Source organism: Cannabis sativa, chromosome 8 (genome assembly GCF_029168945.1).
Source record: "Cannabis sativa cultivar Pink pepper isolate KNU-18-1 chromosome 8, ASM2916894v1, whole genome shotgun sequence".
Taxonomy (NCBI): domain Eukaryota; kingdom Viridiplantae; phylum Streptophyta; class Magnoliopsida; order Rosales; family Cannabaceae; genus Cannabis; species Cannabis sativa.
This window is the reverse complement of record NC_083608.1, coordinates 45,035,237-45,045,527: the sequence shown is the minus strand read 5'-3', so window position 1 is coordinate 45,045,527 and position 10,291 is coordinate 45,035,237. Positions and strand designations below refer to the sequence as shown.

The 10,291-nt window shown below is 30.7% G+C and overlaps 1 protein-coding gene across 1 annotated transcript; it reads right to left on the bottom strand.

The window, feature by feature from the left end:
• Window positions 1-3,688: 3,688 nt before the first annotated feature.
• Window positions 3,689-8,126, bottom strand: LOC115700895 (protein RETICULATA-RELATED 1, chloroplastic). The gene is made up of 7 exons (XM_030628562.2): window positions 7,515-8,126; window positions 6,845-6,943; window positions 6,434-6,657; window positions 5,720-5,789; window positions 5,499-5,578; window positions 4,871-4,935; window positions 3,689-4,169 (listed from the first exon to the last, which is right to left on the bottom strand). Exons 1-7 carry the CDS (start codon window positions 7,962-7,964, stop codon window positions 3,976-3,978), a joined length of 1,182 nt encoding a protein of 393 aa, XP_030484422.2. The 5' UTR covers window positions 7,965-8,126; the 3' UTR covers window positions 3,689-3,975.
• Between the last annotated feature and the right edge of the window lie 2,165 nt (window positions 8,127-10,291).

Here is a 10,291-nt window from a genome sequence, read left to right as displayed (position 1 = left end):
TTAAATTAAATTGTTTTAACTTGGATATTCCTAATAATTTTCCATTTTAGAAAAATATTCCTAATAATTAAGTCATTTTTTTTTTTTTGAATGGATAATTAAGTCATTTTTAATGATAATTATTAAGTCAAAGGTTAAAATTTATATTTGGATTGTTTTTTTAAAAAAAAAATTACTGTAAGCTTTTTTTTTGAGATAAAAAATTATTGTAAGTTAAATGAAAAGCTTATTAATGGTTTTTTTTTAGAAAAAAAAATGGTATATCGTTTATATTTATTTTTCACAAGGGATATTGGTGGCTAAACCAGCTGAACTTTACGATTTGTAACGCTTAACCATAAAAACCAAATTTTTGGCGGCTAAACTACCTAAACCCTGGTTCCGTTTTGCTCTGCACACCTCCGTCCAAAAATCACAGTTAAGTGTCACGGTGGACTGTCCACGTGTATACACTTGTACATGTGGCAAGTTTTTAGTGGTCCACGTAATATTAATTTTAAAAAATAATTATAAATATTTTTAAAAAAATAAAAAATCAGAAAAAAAAATAAAATATTTTTTTATTATTTTTTTTTTCTTTTTAGTCCAGCCGAGACCGATATTCGATGACCCCAGATGCTTGGGCTACAAGATCCTTCCAATCTTCCATTCCTTCCCCAAATGAAAGAGATTAAGCATGGAATTCAATGAGAGGCAGATGGAGAGCTTGATGGTAGCTGGGTTATGGTGTTGTCAATCTGATCCTTCTTTCAGTCCTTCTATCAAACAAGTGGTGAACATTCTCAATTTTGAAGCTCCGCTGCCTAATCTCCCACCCAAACTACCAAAACCAATGTATTTTGCTCATTCTTTAAACATGGATTCTACCTCTTATACAACATCTACTGACACTACAACAACAAGAGATCAATTCCAGTATACATCATCAAGTAGTTACACAGATTCATCTACATCCGCTGGTCTTTCTAGACCTACACATAAAAGTTCAATTGTAGCAAGCATCCCTCATTTTGTAATTGTAATATGTTATTCATTTATATATTTCATCTTTTCTGTATAGAATATCAAAAAGAAAAAAAAAATCCAGAAAATATCAAAACTCGGTGTAGCTTCACCAGTTTTCTCTAATATTGTTTTAATATTTTTCAAGACTAATTTGCTTCTCCTTGGAATTAGTTTTAGTTACTGTACGAAGAGGACTCGACACCTCTGTTCTCCAGTCCATTCCCGTACATGTGTTTCAGCCAGAGGACTTCAAAGATGGTCTCGAATGCGCGGTTTGCCTCTCCGACCTCGCTCAGAGCGAAAAAGCTAGGCTTCTTCCCAAATGCAACCATGGCTTCCTCTTTATCGGAGATCGGTCTCGGCTGGACCCGAATTGAGTTTGCAAGAAGAGGAAGAGATGAAGAAAGGAAGAAGAAGAAGGAGTAAGAAAGGAGTAAATCAAAAGAAAAAAAAAAAAAGAAGAAGAAAAAAACTAAAAAAAAAAAAGCAGAAAAAAGAAAAATAAAAAAAAAATAATAAAAAATATTTTATTTTTTTTCTGATTTTTTTTATTTTTTTAAATATTTATAATTATTTTTTAAAACTAATATTACGTGGACTACTAAAAATTTGACACGTGTACAAATGTGTACACGTGGACAGTCCACCGTGGCACTTAACTGTGATTTTTGGACGGAAGTGTGCAGAGCAAAACGGAATCAGGGTTTAGGTAGTTTAGCCGCCAAAAATTCAATTTTTGTGGTTAAGTGTTACAAACCGTAAAATTCAGGTGGTTTAGCCGCCAATATCCCTTTTCACAAACATTGAACTTAACAATAATTAAGCATACTTTGAAATGAAGACCATTTCAGCTTTGAATTTTGTTTGATTGTTCAATCTTAATATAATATTTTCTTAAGAGGTTATAATTTTCAAACAATATTCTTAAGATATAAAAGTTATTACACGAGTACTTTAACTTTTAGTAAAAATTTGTTCAAAAAAAAAACTTCAGTTAAAATGAAATTATTTTCATACAATATTATAAAAAAATATTATCAACTGGATTCTTATCGGAACAAAGTAGACGTGTATAAACTTCATTATCCCATTTTTATTTTTAAAAAAGCTATAAAAGTTTTGACTAATAGATTTATTTTTTTACTAGAGCACAACAAATATTAATTCATATTACATATAATTATTATAAATTTAATAATATTTGGTTAAATCTTAAGTTGTTTATACATTCTGCTAAATGTGATGTGTTTATGGGAGATTTAACTTATGAAACATAATAACCTTGCCAAAAAAAAAAACTTATGAAACATAATAATGATGAGAATTACTTTTGGGTGCTTTTTTTGGTTGCAGAATAATGATAATAATAATTTTTATTTTTATTTTTTTTAAATGAAATTCTTATAAATACTTTTTCTTTTTATTTTCAATGACGATCTATATGTCAAACATTGAACTTATATTAAACTTATACAAATAAAATTAAAAAGTAATAAAAATACACCTTCATGTTCTTTCTTTTTTTTCTTTTTTCTTTTTTTTTTTTGTTTTTTTTTTTGAAACAGTTTTCATATTCTTTCAATTGAAGCATTTATATAATTTCAAAAACTCAGATTTTCCACTATAGTCAATATATATTATAATTAATAGCAACTGTTATTATTATAATAAATTCCCTCAAGCTGACATGTCATCTATATACATGAAAAAAGTGTAGCTTATTTTAGCTTTTGATAAAACATTGTTAAATACACAAAGATTTAAATCATATATTTGTTTATAAAAATATTTTAAAATTAGGAGTGAAAATAGTGATGAAATAGACAAATTTTAAAATAAATCGAATAAGATCACTTCTATTTGAAAATAGCAAGAAAAAAATATGTTTAACATTAAATTTTAATGAAGTAAGCTAGATTTAATAATAATAAAAGAGTGTTTCTTACCTACTAACTTTTAATGAGATTTTAATTACAATATATAATCTTATAGCATTAAGACATGGAATAAATTATGAGTTTAATGTGTTAATGCCAACAGGAATGTTTCTATGTTAACAATGATAAATATACTAATTAGAACAAAGAAACAATTATTCTGTTCATAGATTCTAAAAAAAAAAAATACACACTATCATTATAATATTTTCTAAGGAAATACATACCGAGTAGTATCATAACGTATATCGAGTTTTATATATTTTAATTTAATAATTATTACATAATAGCATTAAACATAACTAGTGGCTAATATCTAATAACAATATTCTATTTCTATTTTTAAGTACATCAAATTACAAAATTTGTTTGTGCAAATATTATTTTTCTTCATTTACTATATTTTTTTTTCACCTTCCTTCTCCAAACACTACAAGGCAGGGTCAATGGGTCATTCATCCAAAACTTTTTTTTTTCACATGGTGGATTTTCAGACATGACCCATTTTGTGTAAATAAGCTCTTTTTTGGTAGGTAAAAAACTTGAATGATGATATTATAAGAATATTAAAGTGGTATGGGGATATGGATGGAGAGGGGATGTGACTATTCCCTCATAGTGGATAATGAATATCCTCAAAAAAGTAAAAGTTGATGTGAAATTTCCCAGAGTGAAAAGCCATATCCCATTCTATTTAAATGTTCTTCAATATATTTTAGAACTATAACTAGACATTAAACACAATAGAGAAAAGTAATTTCATGGCAAAGCAGTTTAAAAAAAATCCAAGCATATTAACACTTTCATGAGCTCTTCTACCTAAGAGGGTCATGTTTATATGTAAAATGATCTAATTTATGCTTTAAAGTGATTATCTTTCTTTACCTTAGAGACTGTAAAATGAGAATGCAGTGTCTAAGCCCAGAAAATGTACTACTTCAAACTCAAAAACTCTTATTGCTCAAGAAAATATATAAAATATTTCTATAGCTTATTTGATATTGAAAATGAGAGACATTTATATGTATTGCAGCTATTGCACTCCGCTCAGTTTAGCCCAATCTATAAACTGCATACCCCCGTATATGTTGTTGGCAAATCGTACACCTACTGTGAATGCCATCGCGACTGGTGGCACCTGTTTTGCCAAAGGTGATGCTTCGACAAGCTGTTCGAGTCCATTTATAATTTGGTAACGTGTGTTGGACGACACAGCAAGAAAAACACCTGATTAAGGGGAAAACTGATAAGTTAATTGAATGAAAAGATAGATATTTACATATGCTTTATCCATTGCTTATTTCAAAGTTTCTTTGTTTTAATATAGTCTCTGTAATCAAAGCCTTATTTTTCCTGCTTTATGTTCACTTGAATACTCATGTAAGCTCTTTAGAATTTAATTGTGTTTTCTGCTAATTTCTAAAAGTTTGAGTCATAATTTTGAGCATAGAATGTAGATATTGTTGAATAAATGATTACTGACAATTGGGTGTTTGATGTAAAAGTTATGTTAGTATTTAAAAATAAAGAGATTTGAGTTTGTTACAAAGCAAGAGTTTTTTTATTGGTTTCTATAATAGTGATTTCACAAGGGTTTCTGTTGTGACATTGGTCAGAAGGTAACTAATATATATTCCTAAGTGTTTTGTTAATTGTTTATTGGTTTCTATAATAGTGATTTCACAAGGGTTTCTGTTGTCTATATATCTCATCCTTTCAATCATCCGCGGTGAAGGTAATCCATTTTGTAAAAGATGCAGAAAATGGTGTTGCAGAATTGAAAAACCATTTGCTTGATATGCCACTAAAAATTAATACAATCAGCTAAGAGACCAAAAAAGAAAATGGGCTTGCATAGAATATATTTGTACAGTAACAGCTGAGCAGAGAACCATTCGAAAATATCTGAAGGACAGAGCAATACTTACCCCAAAGTGCAGCACTTCCAAGCAGAGGAGGAATAGGTATATCCTCTTCGGATTTCTTTATGCTCCTGATAGTACAAGAGAGAAATCCATCAGTAGTGCAAATGCTTCTTAGTTCTAATCATAAAATAAGAAATCCAAGTATTTATGTAATAGCACAATTCTGTTCTTCATTTCTAAATGATTCCTGAGTTCTAAGTTCCAATAATTACATTTGCAGAAGAAAATGCATGTAAACTAATAGAGTCAGATATGGAATTGATAGACACCAAATAAGCAATATGACACGTAAGCATTGAGGGGAATTTGACATATTGTTCTAGGCAGTTACAGAGATTATTAGAATTATTGGGAAGGGGAAAGAGTTGTGAAAATGGGTCATTGAGGGGGGAAAATGGGTCATTGAGTTGAGCATTTGCTCTTGGGAGAGTTGGCTGTCTCTTGAATATCAGCCATTGTGTAGAGTTGGCGGTCTCTCGAATACCAGCCATTTTCATGGTATTGTTCTCGGTCTTTCATTAATAAAGAATCTGAATAGTTTCATCTCTTTCTTTATCATTTTTGCTGGTTTGTTCCTATATTCTCTGTATATCTATTTGGTTCATATCAGGAATACATGACAAGAACATACCTTTTAGCATTCATGATCATGTTTGCAATGCCTTGGCCAATAAGACCACATCCAAATCCAACCGATCCATACAACACTCCCTGGATCCAAAAGGTGCCAATAAGAATATTAAAAACAATTTTAGACAGCTTTCCAATTCAGGAAAATACTAAGACAAAGCGAAAACAACAATATAATATAATTACTATTAAAGATGTTGATGAATTAGTAAAACAAGATACCTTATAAAAGTATGTGGCAACTCGTTGCTTCGCTGTAAATGTACATCCTGGTCTTTCGGCTTCAAAGACACTACATAAGAGAAGATAATTTTTTCGAAAATAAATTAGTTAAGGATAAAAAGACTTCCGCATTTGAAGAATACTGAAGTCCCTACAAGGTAACACCAGATCCATCATATATAGAAAAGGTACTTAAGAGAACTATTGTGAAAAAACTTTTTCTCGAACTGATCCTTCTCATTTATATAAATATTACATGTATTTTGGTAATGATTTGAGTCATTTGTTCAGCCCAACAAAGGTGCTTAAAATGATGCACAAGAGACTAAAAAAGAAGAAAACATTAAAGAATAAAGGGAACATCTATAGAGTGAGAACAGTAGAAAAAAAAATTATCCAAGTGAGCTTCACTTAACAAGAGTGAATATTAGAGTGACTACTTGAATAAGAACAAAGGGTTCTTGAGTTGCCACATAATAGCTTTAGCTCAATACTTCTAATGTGGTGTATCTTAATCATTAAAAATTTGATAAAACATAATAGGTTAAAGGGGACTAGGAGGCTTAAGAGGCATAGGACAAAAAATACAGCATAATGTTTTGATATGAAAAACATAACACAATATGGTCCTTGCAAAGCAAAACAAATAATGGAAAACTTATTTAGTTCGTTCACCATTCTATAAGTCTAAAGTTCCTACCATGGGAGGCTAACCTGCTAGGAAGTGCCCTGGTAGCCTGTTGTATTTGTCCAAATAAACCTTTCGACACGGATGGAGGCTTCCCTATTCGAGCATAGGGTGCTAACATGCCTACCAAAGCAATATCAACAACTACACCAACCAAAAGATCAGCAGCATACAACTCGAATTCCGCCCAGAAATCTTTTCCCCTCTTCTGAACTTCGGCAAACGTTGCACAACAAGAATCTATGACTACCTACATTGTACCAAACCAATAAGAACTACTCAAACACTAATGAACATTAAAAAAAAAAATCATATTAATAAGAAACAATTGCAGTCACAAACCATTTCAAATCATATTCAGGTGAGACTAAAGGTCCCTCAGCTCAATGAATTGAATTTGTGCACAATACTTTTAAGTTTAATCACCCAAAACAAACCTCTGTCCCAACTTTGAACAAGAAGGAAGGATCTGCCAGCATTCGATTTCGTAACATAGAGCAGTGTTTCATGAGAAAACCCAATGGCCAAGCTGATCCCTGCAAAACCATATGCTTAATAAAAGCTTAAAAGAAAACAAGAGGCTAGCTAAGATTTTTATCTCCAGATTTTGGCGTGTACCAAATCGTAGCCTAAACTTTTTAGGTCGTTAAAAATTTCTCTCAAACTAATGAAATTGTTGGATTCAATAACTTTTGTCTACTTCGGTTCAATTTTACTAACAATTTTGCGTGTAACAAATCATGCCCTTAGAATTTTCAGCCATGTCAGCCGATTAGTGAAATTGAACAGAATTAGACGAATGTCTTTGAATCTAACAATCTTAATAGTTCGGAATTTTTACGGCTTAAAAAATTCAGAAAAAGCATGATTTGGTAATTGTGAATGGGAAAAAAAATTAACAATTTACAAACAAAGCTTTGATTTTTCAGCTTCTTAAACAAAAATTTAAGCTGGGATTTACTTTTAAATCCTAAAAAATCAAATTTATTAAATGAATAAAATTAGCTTAGATTCTAAACTTGGCTAGCTAATCTCAGTAAACGATTACTAATTAAAAAAAACGAAATTGTGAAAAAGAAATGATTGCAAACACTGAAAAACTTTCACCTCCAGATCTAAGTACCGGGAAAGGAAAGCTTTCCTAATTCCGGTGGATTTAGCAGCCTCAACCATGTCGGAAGGAAGCTTCACTCCTCGAGTTTCGGCCTCCTTCATTACCTCCTCAAACTTCATTATCGGTCCAAACTCCTTCTCTTCACCATCACCATCACCCTCGTCTCCGCCTCCGCCTCCATTTCCTCCGCCACCCAAAAAATTCCCACCATCACCACCATCGCCGCGATCAGTAAACTCGATCGTCTTAGCAACGGAGTCTGATTCAGTGCACTTCAGACGAAACCCACTGTTCTCGATCGATAAAGACTGGCGGGAAGAATGAAAAACCCAACCATCGACAGCGAGGTTGTGGTGGTGGTGGAAGCCGCATTGCCTGGTCGAAACGTCAGTGTAGAAGAGGTTCGATGGCGACGCAGAGAATCCAGGCGAACAAAGAGACATGTCGTTTTCGTAAAGAGAAGATTTTTAACAGCGCCGGCGACGGTGAGAGGGTAGGACGGCGGTTGTTGGTACGGACTGAAGTGAACTGTTGGAGTTAGAAAAAAATGAGTTTTTGAGTGTTGACCAACCGAGAGGGAAGGAAGCTTTGATCAAATGCGATGAGGTCCAGAGTTAGTGGCTTACGCGTAAACATTCGATTGGTTAGAAATTGTTTGAAAGTTAAAAATTTTGATCACGTAAAGTTTGAAAAATAAAAATGTTTCTATGACTATTTTTTTTTAACAAAAATAACTTACATAATGTAAAATTTTTAGTATGATCATTCTATTTTAGTAGAATTTTATATCTCCCTTCTAAAAATATTACCTCAAAAAAATTATAAGAGTGAATTTATTCATTAATTAACGAATCTATATCATATATAATTATTTTTGTAATTTCATATGTGATTTGATTATTTTAAAAAAATTATACTTCATGTATTACTATTATTATTATATATTTTAATTAATTATAATAAGATTTGATATGTAAAATTGTTTATTTAATATGATATAATTTTGATCAAAATACATAAATATATATTATTAATATTATATTGTGGTATTTTTTTTTTTACTAATATAATTATAATACAATAGTTTGAGAATAAATTTGTATTGATTTAGTTTAAAATAGGTAGATATGTGAATTATGTGTTTAATGGTTGTTAATGTTATGGTAAAGTAGTGAAGTATTAGTGTTATTGAGTGGCTGTTAATTTAGTATATAAAAATATTTTAGCTTTTTTTTTTTTGATAAAAAAAATATTTTAGCTTAAAAGAGAGAATTGCATCTAAAGTAGTAAGCTTTAGCTTTATGGTGTTGGTTACACTAGCTCCTCAACTTAAGCTTAGTATTTATAGGGAGCTAAGATTGATAGTACAAGTTTCTAAATTTCTTAACTTACAAATATAGTTTTTAAGTAATTTTAGTTTTATCTAATTTTTTCAACTTACAAATATGTAGCATTTTTCATTTTAATAATAATTTTTAAATATTAAAATTATAAATTTATTTTTAAAGTTTACTTGGATTTTGATTTCAATCACTTAGAAATAATTTGTTTGTTATTGTATGTATCATCCAACAAATATTTGTGTAATTCAATGATAAAAAGCCCAAATTATTACAACTTAAGTTATAAATTATCCCACCACTACAAAGCAGTACATCATAACTTTAATAATTAAGCATGAAAAAAACCCATAACAACAAGTATTACACTGCTGCCACTCCTCTTACTGGTTACCTTGAGCCTCATGTAGCGGAGGCAGGGCCGGCCAGAGGGTGGGGCAGTCGGGGCCTTGGCCCCAGGCCCCACAATTTTGGAGGCCCCGAAAAAATTAAAATTAATATATATACATATAAAAACATATAATATATAAATATTTAACTCAATAAATTATATGAAAAATATCCAGCATAGATGGTAAGTAGAGCTTGTGTTAGCCTTGAGGTTCAAGGTTCAATCCTTACGCTAGTCATCTTTACTTTTAATTTTAAAATATTCACGTACATTTTTAATGCAAAAAATTATTTATTACATAGAGATAAAAGAATTAAAATTGATATTGTGTCCAAATTTATTTAAAATTTATTTTAATTTTTATTAAAAGAAAAGGTCTTGTTTCAAATTTCGCACTAGGCCTCTCATCACCTTGAGACGGCCCTGAGCGGAGGCAATGACCTGTGTTATAGCCTTTTTCGATTGTCTACGTATGGTTCTCGCTGTCAATGATAAAAATATTTATTATAATGAGTTTGATATTGTTCTTAATGATATTTCTAATGTATGAAAATATTTTCAAAGTATTTCCTTATCTCATTGTAATAGGTCTAAGAATATCATTGTCTATTCTCTTGCAAAGAATGCACTTGCTTTATATGAGTCCCGTGTTTAGTGACCGAGACTTTCTATAAATTTTGTTGTTTAATCTTTTGTGTTTTACTTGTACTTTGAGATTTTTTAGACTTTGTGTCTGTTAATGAATTATCTCCGTTTCTTCTTTGAAAAAAATGAAGATATCCCCTAACTATTATTTTCTACATATTTTTTTTTTTAATTTAAGCGTTTATATATTACAACTATGCTTTACTTGGACTCGAACCCAGGACCTCCAAAACACACACACCCACCTATGGCTACTTGAACTAGCCTCAAGTGTCGATTTTCTACACATTTCAGAAACTTGGAAATCTACAAAAGGCAAGTTCCCACCAAATCTCAACTCAATTATATACATCCATATTTCAGTATACACACGCATCCGAATCTATTTTCTCAA